Source organism: Ascaphus truei, chromosome 3, assembly GCF_040206685.1.
Source record: "Ascaphus truei isolate aAscTru1 chromosome 3, aAscTru1.hap1, whole genome shotgun sequence".
NCBI classification, from domain to species: domain Eukaryota; kingdom Metazoa; phylum Chordata; class Amphibia; order Anura; family Ascaphidae; genus Ascaphus; species Ascaphus truei.
The window spans coordinates 167,705,318-167,724,591 of record NC_134485.1 but is presented as its reverse complement, the minus strand read 5'-3'; the positions used below and the strand labels follow the sequence as shown (position 1 = coordinate 167,724,591).

Below are 19,274 nucleotides of genomic sequence, written 5' to 3'. Positions count from 1 at the left end.
TATTGGTTTAGACCAGTGGTTTTTAACCTTGTTTTGGTTAAAGGAACCCCAGAATTAGATTGTGAAATTCTGGGGAACCCCAACCCTCTTGCTCCCCCATTTCTCGTTTCTTTTCCTGTCTCTTTTCTCCCCCCTTACGATCTTTACCCCTCACCTCTCCCCCTCACACTCCCTCTCCCCCTCAGTCTCCCCCTTATGCTCCCTCACCCTCTCCCCCTTACGCTCCCTCTCACCCTCTCCCTGTTACGCTTTCTCTTCCCCTCACACTCTCCCCCATAAGCTCCTTCTCCCCCTCTCTCCCCCTTATGCACCGTCCCCCCTTATGCTCCCTAACCCCCTCTCCTCCTTATGCTACCCCTCTCCCTACCCCCTCTCCCCCTTATATTCCCTCTTCCCCTCACACTCTCTCCTTCTTACGCTCCTTCTCCCCCTGCTCCCTCTCTCTATACACACACACACACCCTTTCTTCTACACACACATGCACACTCTCTTCTACACACACATGCACACTCTCTTCTACACACACATGCACACTCTCTTCCACACACACACACACACACACACACACACACGCACACACGCACACACGCACGCACACTCTTCTACCCCCCTCATACGCTCACACGCACACTCTTTTCTACACACGCACACTCTTTTCTACACACACGCGCACACACTCTTCTACACACACACACACACAACACACACACACACTCTCTCTCTTCTACACACACAGACTCTCTCTTCTACACACACCCTCTCTTCTACACACACGCACACTCTTCATCACACACGCGCGCACACTCTCTCCTACAAACACACACACGCGCACACACACCCTCTCTTCTACACACACACCCTCTCTTCTACACACACACCCTCTCTTCTACACACACACACACACACACACACACACACACACACACACACACACACACACACACACACACACACACACACACACACACACACACACACACACACACACACACACACACACACACACACACGCGCGCGCTCTTCTACACACACACACTCACACACACCCTCACTTACTTAGACACACACACACACTCTCTTTTCTACACATACATGTACACTCTCTTTTCTACACATACTGTACACGCACACTCGCTCTTCTACACACACACACGCACACTCTCTCTTCTACACACACACACACTCTTCTACACACACATACGCATGCACACACACACACACTCTCTTCTACAAACACACACACAATTATATATACACACCTTCACTTACACACACCCTCACTTACTTAGACACACACACACACACTGTTTTCTACACATACACGCACACTCTCTTTTCTACACATACTGTACACGCACACTCTCTCTTCTACACACACACGCACACTCTATCTTCTACACACACACACACACACACACACTCTTGTACACACACATACGCGCGCACAAACACACTCTTCTACACACACTCTTCTACACACACTCTTTTACACACACACACACACACACACACACACACACACACACACACACACACACACACACACACACACACACACACACACACACACACACACACACACACACACACACACACACACACACACACACAATTATACATAGACACCCTCACTTACACACACCCTCACTTACTTAGACACACACATACACACACTCTCTTTTCTACACATACACGCACACTCTTTTCTACACACACACACACACACACACACACACACACACACACACACACACACACACACACACACACACACACACACACACACACACACACACACACACACACACACACACACACACACACACACACACTCTCTCTCTTCTACACACACACACAAACACACTCTCTTCTACACACACCCTCTCTTCTACACACACACTCTTCTACACACACACGCACACACACTCTCCTACACACACACACACGCGCACACACACATCCTCTCACCTACACACACACCCACTCTTCTACACACACACACACACACACCCTCTCTTCTACACACACACACACACTCTCTCTCTTCTACACACACACACACACACACACACACACACACACACACACACACACACACACACACACACACACACACACACACACACACTCAATTATACATACACACACTCCCTCACTTACACACCCCCCCACTTACTTACACACACACACGCGCACACGCACATGCACACACTCATACACATACACACGCACACCCTCTCTTCTACACACACACACTCTCTCTCTTCTACCCGCACACACACACACACCCTCTCTTCTACACACACACACACACACACACACAAACCCTCACTTACACAGACACACACACTTTTTTTTCTTGTGGCGCATTGATATATTTACTGTACTTTTTTAATGCTATATTAACATTTTCGGCTTTATCTTCCATAGGGGTACATGAATCAAGTGCTTGTATGTGTTATCGCACGGGCACCAGCGTTAACTCCAATTGAAGTCAATGGGTGTTAATGCCGGAATGGGTGTGATAACCTGTACTATCATTTGATGCATGTGCCCCACAACCCTTTATTTCCTGCTGCAAGAGCAAGGCCTGTCACACCTCCTATCTTACAGTAGATGCGGGTGTGTATTCGTAGCTAGTGTCTTGGGACAGGTGTACTTAATAATTCCAAAAGCAGAAAGGCCGCAGGCACTCGTGAATTGGAGAAAAAAAGGCTTTATTGTATTTCAATAATGCTACGCATTTCGGTCCCAGCTGGGAATGTCATTAGCCGCGACAACGGTCCCAGCTGGGATCCAAAGGCGTAGCATTATTGAAATAAAGCCTTTTTTTCCTCAATTCACGAGTGCTCGCTGCCTTTCTGCTTTTGGAATCCATTTAATAACGGGATCTATTGCAGAATTAGGTCCCTGACAGCATTTGGTACCACATTTTTTTTTGTTCTAGTACTGTGAGAACTAGAAGTGCATGTTCCTACAAACTCTGTTCTAATTGTATTTATTGATTCAGCATTATAGAATTTGAGCCACCAAACATAATAATGTGTTTTTTTTTTATTGACACCATTCTTTTGTAACATTTTCCCTCAGTACAGCTAAGAAGTTTGCTACTCTTTTTGTGAATGTGAATGTAACCTCGGAGCCTCATGAAGTTTCAGCTCTCTGGTTCCTGTGGTATGTAAAACAGTGCGGAGGAACCACAAGGATATTTTCAACATCTAATGGAGGGCAGGTAAAAGGAAACAACACACTTGTACTTTTTAAGTTCTAAAGGTATACTTTTCATAATTTTATCTATCTTTTATAGTGACAACACTGGTAGTTGAGTAAAGCAGGGGTTCTCAACTCCAGTCCTCAAGATCCTTTCCCCACACCCCATCAACAGGTCAGGTCATTGACTGAGCCACTGATTGAACCACTTGTGCTGAGGCAGAGATATCCTGAAAACATGACCTGTTGTCTGGAAAGGGGGGGCGGGGGGGGGGGTTCTTGAGGTCTGGAGTTGACAACCACTGATGTAAACAGTAAAATTGTTTAAAGTAGAAGCATTCAGTCACTAAATGCTTCATTCATAAAACTAAAACAGTTATAGCTTATTCTTTTATAACACATACATTAAAAAATAAATATAACCCATTATTTTGGTTTACATAATTGCTTTTATTGTTAATTGCCATTGAAGAGAATGTTTATCAGTCACTACGGGCTCAATTTAGACTTTAACTCCTTAATGTTGGTGTTTTTTTCTTTTTTTTTTTTTACTTTTTTTTTAGCTCTCAAAGTGGCATTATTGTACATTCATAAACTCATATTTACACTGACGAATGGCTACTATTCGTTTGTAGGCAATGTAATGCTTAAAGTATTTTGAACAACGGTATATTGTTTTCTATTTCAAGGAGAGAAAATTTGTTGGTGGATCTGGGCAGATTAGCGAAAAGATGGCAGAACACCTACAAGGCCGAGTGAAGCTGGATAGACCTGTAGTACGCATTGATCAGTCAGGAGACAATATTATTGTGGAAACTCTAAATCATGAAATATATGAGGTAATTATTTTCTACCACTTTTTTGGTGTTTGCTAAAATAAAGCAGACCATTGGATATTACAATTACTAGTTTATAAAGGATTGGAAGAAACTAAGGCCCTATTTACGAAGCAGTGCTATTTTATGACACCTTCTAGCCCATTTAATTGAATGTAAGATGTCTTTGGGAACCGAAAGGTGTCTTGATTAATTGCCCCACTTGGTAAATATTGTCATATGTCGCATATTTTTTATGTTTTAGGCCAAATATGTTATCAGTGCCATTCCACCAGCCCTTTGTCTGAAGGTTCATTTCAACCCTGAATTACCACCACTAAGAAACCAGCTAATTAATCGTGTTCCTATGGGATCAGTAATAAAGTGCATGGTATACTACAGTGAAGCCTTCTGGAGAAAAAAAGGTACATTTACAGTATTTGAAGGACTGCAAATGTGTTTTGTGCTGGAGTTTAGGCCACATGCCATAGAATTTTTTATAGCCCCGTGTGAAAAATCATCAACATGGATGTCCGTGCATAGTTTCTATGTACAGTAGTTGTTTACTCTATGTTCACCAGATGTTTCTGTTTAAACGCTGTTTTCTAATGTTTACAGTATCTTAACTATAAATTGTTTCTCAATTTTTGAAGCAACATTTAGAAAAGTTACGTATAGTGTTTTCACTAAACTTCTAGATGAATGTACCAATCAATGAACTAACAATTCTATATGGGGAAAAAAGGGAATAAAACAAGCTGCACCATGAAAAAATACATTGAGACAATAATTCCAAGGTAGAGCTTTTGTCTTTGCCTTGTTAACCTGGCCTATTTTTGCTTATACCGTATGTATTTAAAGAAGAACAAAAAAATGTACTTGAAAATAATCTGAAAATCTGCCTGAAGAAAGGAGCTCTAGTGATGTGGTCCTGAAAACTTGCACTCTTTTTAACTATTACTTACCCATTTGCTACAGATCTTTGTATTCATTCGTTGCCAAATAATTTTGAACCAAAATGAGTCTGGCCTAAATTGCCAAGCTTTAGCCAGATAACATTTATACTGCATGCATTTTAAGCATTTAAAAATTGGCTAGTTGATCCATATTTATGTAAATACTCAAACATTCTTACTGAGGTCTTAATGAAGCTGGATCACTGGCTAATTCAGCACTGATCACTTAATCAGTAAATAGTTAATTAATTTCATATTATTCATTAAGGGATTTCAAAAAGTGTTACTGGGATAGAAGCGTTTTCTACATATCTGACCTTTAAAAAAAAAAAAGTTAGGTATACTTTAATCTTGTAAGAAATGAAAGAGCATTTAATGACAAAATTAATGTAATTTTAAAATACAGTAGCATCTTTGTTTCTTGGTGTATGAATGTGAACTTGAAAAGATATTGACCAAACCCAAAATGTTTGATCTAGCTGAGCCCATTAGCTATTGTTCAGCTCAAGCGAAAATTATATGAGTATGTTGGTTAAATAAGGTTCTAGAAAATATGAGCAATAATATGGACAAATAAAATGCTCAGGGGCTTATTTGTATTTCTACATTTCTTCAGATTATTGTGGCAGCATGATCATTGAGGATGAAGATGCAGCAATCGGACTGACTCTTGATGATACCAAGCCAGATGGCACTGTACCTGCCATAATGGGGTATGCAGTTTGAGAGACCACAATATAAAAATTAACAGAATAGAAGTATGCAATGGAAATATATCATACTAGAAAAAGGTGCTTGGAGCTTTTTCTGAAAATATTGAGATGTTTTACACCAAATCTTTGTATTTAGGGGAGGAGGGGTTCAGTGAGTAAAAGCATTGTGTTAATTATTATATAAATTACAAAGGTACTTGTAGTATTACCAAAATTCCATTTGCATGTTTAAATAACACATATATTGTGAAATGTGTAGTTATGAAGGTGGCATATTTTGTAAGGTATGTAATATCCTACATCTATTTAGTGAACATTCAGTATTCCAGCAGTGATAGGGCCAGATACTATACACTAAGCCAGGGGTACGTAAACTGGGTGACGCCGCCATGCTACGGAGCCGGTAAGAGGGGGGGGGGCACGAGCAGTAGGGGAGAGCAGACAGGAGGGTGCAAGCCGAAAAGTTTCCGCACCCCTGCACTAAGCTCTGTTAAAAAGGGCAAATAATTTTAGGATATTTACCTACATATCCACAAAGGTCATTAAATGCAAAAACAACTACCGTTGTTTAACTCAGGGGTGAGCAAACATTTTATGCAGAGCGCCCCTTTTCATTCATAACATTTCTTGTACCCCCCCTGCCTGATGTAATCAAAATCACATGAAAAAAAAAACCTTCATTAAACGGTATACTATGTAAATACAAATGTCTAAATACTTACATATTTCAACAGCTCACGCTTGTAAAATTAGGCTGCGTCCACACTGCCGCTGAGAGCGGTGACATCACCAACTCTCCAAGCATGAGCACAGGCTGTCCTGCATAATTTTGCAAGCACGAGCGGGAAGGCATGGATCGGGGCTATTTTTTGCGTGTGCGTGTGTGCGTGCATGCGTGTGTCTGTGTGTGTGTGTGCATTGACTGCTGCTGAGCGCGCTTCAATGTCAATTTTGTTTGTCTCCCCAAGAGCCAAGCTTGGGAGAGCGTACGTGCATATAGGCAATCTTTATGGGGGGGGCATTTATCCACCTCTTTGCTACCTCCCTTCCCTCTCCCCCCCCCCTTTTTCCCTTCTCCACCACTTTTTCCTTCTCCCATTTGCCTTTTTATTCTCCCTGCTCTTTGGCTTGCTCCCCAGTGTCATCCACACTCCTACCTACAGTATTATGTATTATTTATTTCCGTTTTCAATGTTGTTTTCACTTTTTTTTTTACATTATTTTTGTATATTCATAGTATGATTGATAAAGTGGCAGCCCACCCTTTCACTTGCAGAGGATCGCAGCGAAGCAGGTTGCCAGTGGAGGAGAGCAGGACCACAGCGCTATTACAGGGTAGACACCGGAAGGAGGGGGTTTGACATCACAGCGCTGGGGCGTGCTCCTCCCCCGTACCTTAGAAGCCCCCGTGCATGTGCACACACCCTCACGTGGCCTCCACCTGCACTATCCTGTTCGGCCACCCACGCACATCTTCTTGGCCGCCCGTGCACAACTTTTTCGCCCTCCCGGACACAGCGTCTGCCGGCCCGTGCACACCAGGTTTTGCTGCACGACGCCTGCGCCCGCCAGTTTGTGCACTGATGCATTCAATCACAACTCCCACACACACTCACTCACAACAAAGACACAGCACACATACTCAATCACAACACACACAGTCAACACAAACTCATATCAGAACCAACACAGACAACACACAAACACAGACACAATCACAACACACAATCACAACCAACACAACACACACAATCACAACACACACACACACACACTCAATCACAACACACAGACACAATTGCAACACACACAATCACAACCAACATAACACAACAATCAAAACAGACACAACACACACACACACTCAATTACAACACCCACACACATATACACAATCACAACCAACACAGACACAACACAGTCACACACTTTAACCTGGGTGGGAAGTACTAAACAGGCTGGTCCCCCGTGTGCAGCTGCAAACTGGAGCAGGTAAACACACAGGAGGAGGAGGGGCTGTCTGTGTGCAGGGAAGTCCCTAGCCCCGCAGCAAGCACAGAGCAGAGAAGCAGCCAGCACGGAGCTTGAACTTCTTGGCCGCCCGTGCACAGCATCTGCCGGCCCATGCCCCCCCTAAATAATCTTGCACCCCCCTAAATAATCTTGCACCCACACTTTGCGCACCGCTGGTTTAATTCATTACTATACAGTATGCTTAACATCAGGTTCAATTATAACAAGAAAGAAGGTACCTGGGTTATATGCTTAAATCATTTAAATATACTTTTGCCCTGTTCTGAGAGGAGTATTGCTATTATAGGCTAAATGTAGGCCTTTTTTCATAAATAATATAGACACTTGTATAGTTATATATAAAAAAATAAATTAAGATAATATTGTACATTTTGTTTTGAACTTTTACTGCACTTATTGCTTTTTAAAATACATATGTACATTTACATTAAAAACACAATTTGAAAATATATGTTTTAAAGACTGGTCATTCCATCATCTTAAGTTATTTTTGTCAACATATTTGGAAATTGATTTTCGATAGTGCGGAGAGTTGATTGAGATGGTTCTTTCTTTTTAATTTGTGTGTTTACAGTTTGTCTTTTAAGTAGGTTGGATTGTTGTCGGAGCAGTTGCCTTTTCTAAAATGTTATATATTTACAAATATAAATCGTAACTACACTGATGCACATGTGTAGGAAAATGAAGTAAAGTAGCATGGAGAGGGGAGGGCGGTGAGGGTGAGGGTGGGGAGAGAGAGAATGAAGTGGGTGGGGGGAAGAGAGAGGGAGAGGTGAGGGGGATGAAGAGAGATGAGGGTGGGGAAAGGAGAGAGGGTGAGGGGGGATTGATGGGGAGAGAAGGGGAGGGACAGTGATTTTAACTACAAGTTAAAGAAATAAAAATTACCTCAGCACAAGCTATACAAGCTATACAAGTTGTGGAAGAAATATTACTTTGTTGCAAGTAACAAATGTACTAGTTGGGAGGGGAGGACAAGAGAGAGAGAGAGAGAGAGAGAAGGAGAGAGAGGGGGGGATGAGAGAGCGAGAGAGGGGATGAGAGAGAGGGGATGAGAGAGGGGACGAGAGAGAGGGGACGAGAGAGAGAGAGAGAGGGGGGACGAGAGAGAGAGAGGGGGACGAGAGAGAGAGAGGGGGGACGAGAGAGAGAGAGAGAGAGAGGGGATGAGAGAGAGAGGGGACGAGAGAGAGAGGACGAGAGAGAGAGGACAAGAGAGAGAGAGGACAAGAGAGAGAGAGCAATCAAATATAAATAACCTCAGCTCAAGCTATACAAATAGTGGTAGAAATATCACTTTGTTGCAAGTAACAAATTTACTAGTTGGGATGAGAGAGAGATAGAGATAGATAGAGAGAGATGGAGATGCTGCCAAGCTGTGTGTGAGGAGAGGAGCGGAGGTGCAGCTGTGAGAGAGAGCCTGCATATGCTGCCAAGCTGTGTGTGAGGAGAGGAGCAGATTGTTAACAGTTTTAAATGTGGCAGCTTTTAATTTCAAATTCTTCTGTGAGCCAGAACCAAATGACTGACGCTTGCTCCTGGCTGCTGGTTTGGCCCATGAGGCCCCTCCCCTACTCCGGCCGCTTTTGCGATCAACCAGGTTTGGGGAGGCCGCGCCCCCTGGTCAATGGCTGTTGCCGCCCATTTGGGCTTTAGCCTATAATGTAGATTAACCTTAGGTTAAATAGCCTAACGAAGCTTACTGCACGTGGCCCTTAGATGGTCAAGTATTAAGGCCTCAAAAGCTGCCAAATTATTGACAATTATGGTGCAGTTTTTGCCAAGGTTTGCCAAGTTTTGCAGATAGAAAGTTTTGAGAAATAACTTCAGTTACATCCTGTGTTTGTCCAATCAATTGTATTTCCAGTCAGTCTTTGAATGGTTAGGTGAGCTACAACACTTACCCCCATTTTTTTTCACTTAGCCTTAACCACATGGGGCCAACTTAAAAAACTCCAAAGCTAAGCCGGCCGAAAACTGGTATTGAAGTCAATGGCAGTTTTCAGCCAATTGGGGTGGTGTCAACTGCTTCTGGGCTTATAGAATCAACCCCCTAGTCTCCTAGAGCACAATCGTGTCATCCTGTGCTCCAGCTGCTGCTTTTTTGACTGACTAGTTTTTTTGTAGTTCACATTTTAAATCTGAAAAATGTATACACTATTGTCTGTGGAAATATGAAGCCAACATAACCGCAAAAGATGGATATTCTGGGAAAGCGCAGTGACATTTTACATCCAGTATTAATAAATTCTATTCTAGAAATGTTTGTCTTAGTTAATGTAAATAATTGTATAATGTATATTTCCAATCTTGCCATTATTACTACAGTTTACGTCACCATTGTATAGAGTGTGGAAAAAAACACTGCTAACATTTTATATTCTGTTCTTTTTGCTTTTTATTAGATTCATTCTTGCACGCAAATCCAGGAGACTGGCTCATCTTACAAAAGATGAGAGGTAAGAGGGAAAATATTATTGATATCATGTATTATGTATTGACTAGTTTTATTTTGGTGTCCTTCTTTATTTACCCCACAAATAGCATTTCTGCAAATGTTAATTAAGTACTGCACGTGCAAAATTATTTCCATTGCTACAGTATATCAAATTAATTTCTTAATTTACTTATATTTAGACTTGGTTTTGAGCTTAATATGTTAGCTATTTATTAGTTCAATCTTATTTTTTATCATGGAGAATGTGAAACATGGTTTGAACTAAGAGAAAACACGGAGGTTAGGGAGTGATCACAAAACCACACCAATTGAAAAAAGTAATAAGTGAATAATTATGGTAATCAAAAATGTGGGTGCAAACTGTGAACTGAAAAGTGAATCAGAAAAAGGGGGGGGGGAGGAGAGCACAAAATGAATGTGCCTCCTAAAAGAATTCACTATACTGCACTCCTACATTGTATAAAATTTAACTTTTAATGCATTTCCTTAAAACATATGTTACCAAAACGTCGTGTAATGTGAATTAAAAATAAATTAAATTAACAATACTGAGCATCCGTGTCCATGAATGTATGTTGGAATAATCCCAAGCAGCTTATTGTGGTTGAGATTGGAAGACAGAGGATGCTGATAGTAAGGGTATACACCCCTCTGAAGCACCTATGAGACCAAAATAAATGTATATAAATGTAAACACTCAGTGAGTAATTATATAATAAGCATTCAGCAAACCTGCTTGAACATATGAACCACAGGGCACTTAGGATTGATTGTTAATGGTATGTTACCATCCCATAGTTATGGTAGTGCAGCTGGTAATGTGGTAATAGAGAAAAATAATTCACAACATAGTGAAGCTGGTACTCACAGCATTTTTACCAGTGAGTTACTCAGCAACAAGCTGCAAGTGGACACGTCATATAAAGCAGGAAAGCTAACTCACTGACTGTTGGTAAATAACCAATATTAGGTCTACATAGATAGAGCCAGGAGACTACAGAGCACTACATAAAAACAGCTCCAAGTAGGAGACTGACAACATTGCGCGTCCAACGCGCGTTTCCCTCCAGCAAAGGAGCTTCTTCAGGTTCAAATTTACTGGGGGAAGGAGGACTGAGACCTTTTATACCCAAACAGTACCTTGATTGTGAAATTAATGATTGCCAGCTGTTGCTTACATCTCACACTTACTGTTTGTTATTTGCTCTTTACTGTTATTTTTTTTCAACATATAATTGCATGAAAGGAAAACTTTCATTAGGGTCCTATTTTGTAATGATACTGATATACACTGTGCTAACATTTGATAAGGTACTAAAACATTCACTTTTAAGTTCAAGTTTAATTTACCAATAAATCATGCATAGAAAAAGGATACTATAGTCAATAAGAATTATTTAAATAGTATTTACAGTCATACATTTTACATATTAAAATTACATATTGTACACATGTGAAAGAGGTATATAATATGATAATAATATATCAGTCGATTGATCACATGCATCAAGCTGGTAAAATGTGCACGCACTGTGGATGCACAGCAACGTTTTTGATGTATTTGATGAATCTGGTTTTTGCACCAGTTTTGCTGCGAGAAAATCTTGCTAGCTTGCCCCCATTGTGAAATAAATAGTATTATTTGTCCCTTTTAGGAAGCGCAAAATCTGTGAGCTCTATGCAAAAGTCATGGGATCGGAAGAAGCTCTACATGTAAGATTACCACTTTAATATTGTATTTTTGAAAAGAAAACCACAAATATATTCTTTACTTTTAGCTTTTGCTTTTTTATCCCATTTTGACTTATTTGCAATGTCTATGCTTCTATGGTATTTTGTAACATACATTTTGCAACATAAATATTTATTAGTGGTTTAATAGCTGCTTGTACAGTACAGTATGTTGATACTGGTGTAATCTGTGCATCTTGACAAAGAACATTGTATTTTCTGCTTTCTGTTGCATCAAAAATGTTAATCAATTCCTTTTGATATATATTATTAATTAGGAAGGTTTTGACTACTTTAGACCTGAAGTGTTTTTGACACTAGATGGTCTACTCATTAAAGCAGCAAAATGGGTTAACTTTTTCTAAAAACTAAATATATATTTATTTTTGTATTACATGTTTGAAGCATGAGGTCTTTGTAGCTGAACCCCATTCATTTCAGCTCCGGGGACACCCTGCTTCCGGAGATACTTACCTCCATAGTGGTGCTGGTATCCCTACATAAAGAGAAACGGTGTGTCTAATCTAATGGCGGCTTTAAATGTCCTGCATCACGTGGACCAATAGAAAGCCGTGACATCATCCAGTGCTACTTCCTATTGGCCCGCATGACCAGGGGCTTTAAACTCAGCAGAGATACCAGCAACCCCTATAGAGGTTAGTTTCTCTGGAAGCAAGGGGTCCCCGGAGCTGAAATTAACTGGTTTTGTTTTGTTTAGACCTTCCTCTGGAGAAACCAAACTATAAATAGGATGACTACATTGCATCTTGCCCAATAAGACATTTAACAAAGGTTGAACCTGATGGAGATATATCTGTTTTCTACCTAATCTACTATGTAACTACTTTATGCAACCCATATCTAATTAGGTCAATGACACATAATTATTATTGCTTTAAACCAAACTCTCAGACTGCAAAACCCATTAGTGATTTAGTCTGCCTAATTAGCAGGGATCAAAAGGGTGTGAAAAGCCAAAAACTGAAACAATAGACATTTGGGCCTATGTGAGGTAGTTTATTAGTAGAAACTGAAAGAATTACCTCAAAGACAAGCACTCAACCTTTCTAATAGTAGAACTCTATACTGGAAAGAGATGGAAATCCATCTCCATTAATATATAATTATTTTATTTAAACAAAATAAATGGGTTTTTAAACCTATATCATGTTAGCACTTGGAAAACAAGTTCTCACATATATTCTAGTGGACTTGTTACTTGGTATGCTGCACATTACCCACTGTGGGTAATTTGAATAGAATCACCACTTATTGTACACTACCGACACGTTTTATTCGAGCACGGCTAGCACCGCAAGCCGGGGGATGCCCCGGCGTGCTAGCCGCACTCCCTCAGCGTGCCGCGCATCACTGATGCGCGGTCACGCGTCATCGGGTGCCTGCGCCCCCTGCACGCGCGTCCAGGGCTCCCCGAGGGAGCCCTGGTGTCCCGCGATGTGGGGGACGGCGGCAGGGGGTTCCGGGGGACCCGGCGGACCCGGCAGCGGGAGGGAGAGCGCCCCGATCGGAGGGCGCTCCTCCGCTGCTTCGGCGCGTGCCCGGCACCCTCCGGCGCGCGCCAGGTTACTGCTGCGGCCGAGAACGGGCAAATGCTCTAATAAACTCGGCCGCAGCAGTAAAATATCACAAATGGAAATGTGCGTGAAAAGAATCCCAATGAGGATTCCTGTAATGTGAAAATACTCAGTCAGATATACACTTAGTCAGGGCCATCTTAACGTATGGGTACGCTGGGCAGTTATAAATAACATTCTTCCCCACCAACGATTCTCGAGTGCGTCGCACCTTTCACCATTGTGTCCAGTATTTTTGGACAAGCCACCTGGCAACCCTACTCGCTCTCCCTCCGCCCGGCACCCCGGCTCCGCTCGCTTTCCCCCCGCCCGGCACCCCGGCTCCACTCACTCTCCCCCCGCCCGGCACCCCGGCTCCGCTCGCTTTCCCCCCGCCCGGCACCCCGGCTCCGCTCACTCTATGACCGCCTGGCACCCCGGCTCGCAGCCTAGCAATGCAGCACTTCCGGTGCCTGCTGCTGCTAGTGAGCGCGTGGGAGGCTGGGAGCGACAGTGTAGGCAGGGCCCCATGCACTGCTTTGCCCGGGGGCCCCTAATGTTGTTAAGATGGCCCTACCTTAGTGAGATACTGCTGCGGCACAGTTTATTCGAGCATTTGCCCGTTCTGTGCCGCAGCAGTAGCCTGGCGCGCGCCCGAGTGTGACGGGCGCGCGCCGAAGCAGCGGAAGAGTGCCCTCCGATCGGGGCGCTCTCCCTACCGCTGCCGGGTCCGCCGGGTCCCCCGGAACCCCCTGCCGCTGTCCCGCGATCGCGGGACACCAGGGCTCCCTCGGGGAGCCCCTGGACACGCGTGCAGGGGGCGCACGCTCCCGATGACGCGTGACCGCGCGTCTATGACGCGCGGCACGCCGAGGAGCGGCCACTAGCAAGCCGGGAGATTTCCCGGCTTGCGGTACCGACCACACTTCAATAAAGTGTGTCGGTAGTGTATAATAAAAATGAAAATAAGTATGAACTGCAGTAATAGCTTAAATACAGCCTGCAGTTTGGTGAAAAGATGTGGCAAAGGGGGTAATGACAAATGGCAGGCTAAATTCCTCCCATGAGATAACATTACTAATAATTGTTTTTAGTAACCCATATCCCTGACAATGTGAGAGTTCTATATATAATCTAATCCTAATATTAACCTTCAGATAGATGTAGCTAATTTGTTTTGCGTTGGGTGTTAGTGATTGCTGCCCTCTGTATCAAGGGAAAAATATGCCACCAATTACTATGAAACCACAAATGCAGTCAAAGATTGTTGCAATGTGGAGACACAATGTGGCATATATATTATAGCCGATCCTCACATCACAAAATACTCCAAACTTCAATGTGTATTTAGAGGTTAGGGTATTTACAAATATAGCTACCATTAGCCAATTTGATAGTGAACAGAGTTGCTATTTATATTGCTGTTATTTAATGTAAAGTCACCTAAAAACTCTCACTGATCTCTTGTGGATACTTAATCAGCCCACAACTCAGTTTAACTATCTAGGCTTAGAGAAGATTATTCATAGGGTATTATAATAATTTACCATCTATGATCATGGTATTATCCAGTTAGAAATATATTCTTACAGTCAGCTGTGTTGATGAAATTATATTGCTCATTAATCAGCATTAGCAAAACACATTGACAGTTAGCTTGTTGTAGCGTGAAAACACATTGCAAATTATCAGTTGTGGTATAAAGTCACTTCACACGTCTCTCTGACCTATGATAAATACCTTGTGAGCCCTTGTGTTTTCAACAGTCCCCACCGCTGATCAGTGCAGCGGAGACACAGTATTTTCCTGAGTAGCTGCAGCTTCGGCTGGCAGCCTATCACTCAAGTTGTACCACGCTATGCCAAGATAATTCTAGATAAGATCTAGTGGATACTTTTTCAGCCCACATCATAGGGAAACCTGGAGCATATCCTCCTAGTTTGCAACCTTGTGTTGCATTCGCGCTAAAAACTTGATGAACGTGAAGTCATCATAACCCGACGCGTGTTTCATTATACCAAGAACAGGGGGGCGCAAACTTTTTTCCCTGTGCCCCCCTGCCGATGGTCACCTCACCCTTGCGCCCCCCCCCCTCACACCCACTTACCCCGGTGTCGGCTCCGGCGTAATGACGTCACGTTGCCATGACCTCGCGGCGTGTGGAGCCAAGATAAGTAAAGGTTTACAGAGGCCCTGCTGCTCCCCCTTCGGGACGCGCATGGGGCCTCTGTAAACCACGCACACCCCCCCAGGCAGTCTCCCGGCCCCCAGTTTGCGCACCGCTGCACTAGAATATATTTGAGAACTTGTTTTCCAAGCACTAACATGATATAGGTTTTAAAACCCATTTCTTTTGTTTAAATTAAATAATTATATATTAATGGTGATGGATTTCTATCTCTTTCCAGTATAGAGTCCTACTATTAGAGAGGTTGAGTGCATGTCTTTGAGGGAATACTTCAGTTTCTACTATCATATTTTATCCCCGTATGCACCCCCCATATATATTATATATATCAGCTGAAAGGAAACTGTTTTCCTATCTAACAGGTAGTTTATTAGTTCTAAAATAAAATTGGCATTTTTGTACTATGGATCAATATAAATTGACCATTTCCGATTACGTTGACCATGTACCACGACTGTCTTCTATGAGGCACCCAGTGTGTGTGGCTATCTTGTATATATACAGTATCGTTTTAATTTTTTTTTTTTTTAACAGCCGGTGCATTATGAAGAAAAGAATTGGTGTGAGGAACAGTATTCTGGAGGTTGTTATACAGCTTATTTCCCACCAGGAATCCTGACTCAGTATGGGAGGTATGGTGGCAGAAATGTAGCCTTAAAACTAGCAAACATATTGCAGTATGAAATTATTTAAGAGTTAAGACACAAAGTTAATGGACTTTCCTTTGGAAATTCTGGAAAATTATTTCTATAGTCTACTCAAAGTGCATTAATGCTTTAAAAAAACAATAATTTTGAATAATAGCAATAGCTGATCATACTTGGTTTTTAAATAAATATAATAATTTTTGTAATGTTACATTTTTGCAGGGGGATTTATAAAACAAATGCTCTTATTATTCTTAAATGCAAACACTACTTTATTGCACTTTATCTTAGTTTACATATGACTGTAGGCTATGGTGTAATTTATGCACAAATATAGTTCCAATGAATCCATGTACCAATTGAATTTTTTATTTTAAAAAGGGGTCTCACACAGTTGAAGAATTACAACCCCAAAAAATAAAACATGCTATGTGAGAGATTCTTTCTTTGAGAAATCTGGTACCGATTTTACATTTATTTTGGCACCAAGCTTGTAGCCAAAAGTCTGATTCATTGCAACCTACTGTAAGTGACCCATTATACAGCAGTTTCTTAGTGGAAGACTCTATAAATAAGTGGGTTGTAATATTTATCCATAATATGAGTGGCAAATATCATAACTGCATGCATTTAACTTTAACTTAAAAAATATATATGGGTATTTCTAGAAATTACCCCATTTTCATATGCATTTGAATACTTCCATTAGTAAAGGATATAGTGATAAATGAATTTATAAAAATCCACTAAATAAATTTGATTCAGTGGTCGTTATTCTAACATTTCACGCATTGTATCCTTTGGCTTACTGTGTCATCGTGCGTGATTTCTCGAAATATTCTCGCGTTAAAAAGCGAGATTACTAGTGTTTTGATAGAGTGTAGAAAATAGCATTTTAGTGTTGACTGCAATACCGTCGAGAAACTGAAGTGGGCGATCGTGAGTTTTTGTCTTAAAAATCTTATTGCAATTCAACCTGTCTTTTATTGCCGTACAGTACTTCAAGTGTGTGATTGTAATTTGAAGATTAAGCTTATGGGTTCATACAGTATACAGTTGTGTGAAAAAGAAAGTACACCCTCTTTGAATTCTATGGTTTTACATATCAGGACATAATAACTATCATCTGTTCCTTAACAGGTCTTAAAATTAGGTAAATACAACCTCAGATGAACAACAACACATGGCATATTATACCGTGTCATGATTTAACAAAAATAAAGCCAAAATGGATAATCCATGTGTGAAAAATTAAGTATACCTTATGATTCAATAGCTTGTAGAACTACCTTTAGCAGCAATAACTTGAAGTAATCGTTTTCTGTATGACTTTATCAGTCTCTCACATGGTTGTGGAGGAATTGTGGCCCACTCTTCTTTACAACGTTGCTTCAGTTCATTGAGGTTTGTGGGCATTTGTTTATGCACAGCTCTCTTAAGGTCCAGCCACAGCATTTCAATCGGGTTGAGGTCTGGACTTTGACTTGGCCATTGCAACACCTTGATTCTTTTCTTTTTCAGCCATTCTGTTCTAGATTTGCTGGTGTGCTTGGGATCACTGTCCTGTTGCATGACCCAATTTCAGCCAAGCTTTATCTGTCGGACAGATGGTCTCACATTTGACTCTAGAATACTTTGGTATAAAGAGTTCGTGGCCGACTCAATGACTGCAAGGTTCCCAGGTCCTGTGGCTGCAAAACAAGCCCAAATCATCACCCCTCCACCACCGTGCTTGACAGTTGGTATGAGGTGTTTCTCTGATATACTGTGTTTGGTTTTTGCCAAATGTGGCGCTGTGTATTATCGCCAAACATCCCCACTTTGGTCTCGTTTGTCCAAAGGACATTGTTCCAGAAGTCTTGTGGTTTGTTCAGATGCAACTTTGCAAACCTAACCTGTGCTGCCATGTTCTTTTTAGAGAGAAGAGGCTTCCTCCTGGGAACCCTTCTAAACAAACCATACTTGTTCAGTCTCTTTCTAATTGTACTGTCATGAACTTTAATATTTAACATGCTAACTGAGGCCTGTAGAGTCTGAGATATAACTCTTGTGTTTTTTTGCAATTTCTCTGAGCATTGCACGGATGACCTTTGGGTGAATTTGCTGGGACGTCCACTCCTGGGAAGATTGGCAACTGTCTTGAATGTTTTCCACTTTTGAATAATCTTTCTCACTGTAGAATGATGGAATTTAAATTGTTTGGAAATGGCCTTAAAACCCTCCCCAAATGGATGGGCAGCAACAATTGCTTCTCTAAGATCATTGCTGATGTCTTCCTCCTTGGCATTGTGTTAACACACACCTGAATGCTCCAGACCAGCAAACTGCTAAAACTTTGGCTTTTATAGAGGTGGACATACTTGCTGATGATCAATTAATCAAGCGTATTTGATTAGCAGCACCTGTCGGCTACTTAGCATTGTAATTCCTATAGAAGCAGTAAGGGTGTACTCAGTTTTTCACACATAGCGTTTCCAGTTTGGCTTTATTTTTGTTAAATAAATCATGACACAGTGTAATATGTCATGTGTTGTTGTTCATCTGAGGTTGTATTTACCTAATTTTAAGACCTGCGAAGGAACAGATGATTGTTATTATGTCCTGATATGTAAAGGCATATAATTCAAAGAGGGTGTACTTTCTTTTTCACACAACTGTACATGGGAAAGAAGTCGTTTCTGAGGCTCCTTAGCCAAAAATACGTTGCCTCTTCTGCTGAATGTAAAATATGTTTTCCACAAATGAGTGTTTCTCAAATTGGAACCTTGTTGAAACGCATATGCGTTGCATGCACGCATGCGCAGAAATGTGATGACACATATGCGTTTCAACAAGGTTCCAATTTGCATACACGCATGCGCAGAAATGTGATGACAATTGGAACCTTGTTGAAACGCATATGTGTGTCATCACATTTCTGCACTTGCGTGTTTGGCAAATTGGAAAC

The 19,274-nt window shown here is 41.6% G+C and overlaps 1 protein-coding gene across 3 annotated transcripts in view; it reads left to right on the top strand.

The window, feature by feature from the left end:
* The window catches only part of LOC142489265 (amine oxidase [flavin-containing]-like), a 160,449-nt gene that overhangs the window by 121,203 nt on the left and 19,972 nt on the right, over positions 1-19,274 (top strand). For all 3 annotated transcript variants that reach the window (XM_075589732.1, XM_075589731.1, XM_075589733.1), the window contains 7 exons: positions 3,092-3,233; positions 3,901-4,050; positions 4,292-4,451; positions 5,599-5,695; positions 10,135-10,188; positions 11,843-11,900; positions 16,215-16,312. In XM_075589732.1, coding sequence (XP_075445847.1) covers positions 3,092-3,233; positions 3,901-4,050; positions 4,292-4,451; positions 5,599-5,695; positions 10,135-10,188; positions 11,843-11,900; positions 16,215-16,312 — 759 coding nt within the window. The remainder of the gene's footprint in view (positions 1-3,091; positions 3,234-3,900; positions 4,051-4,291; positions 4,452-5,598; positions 5,696-10,134; positions 10,189-11,842; positions 11,901-16,214; positions 16,313-19,274) is intronic.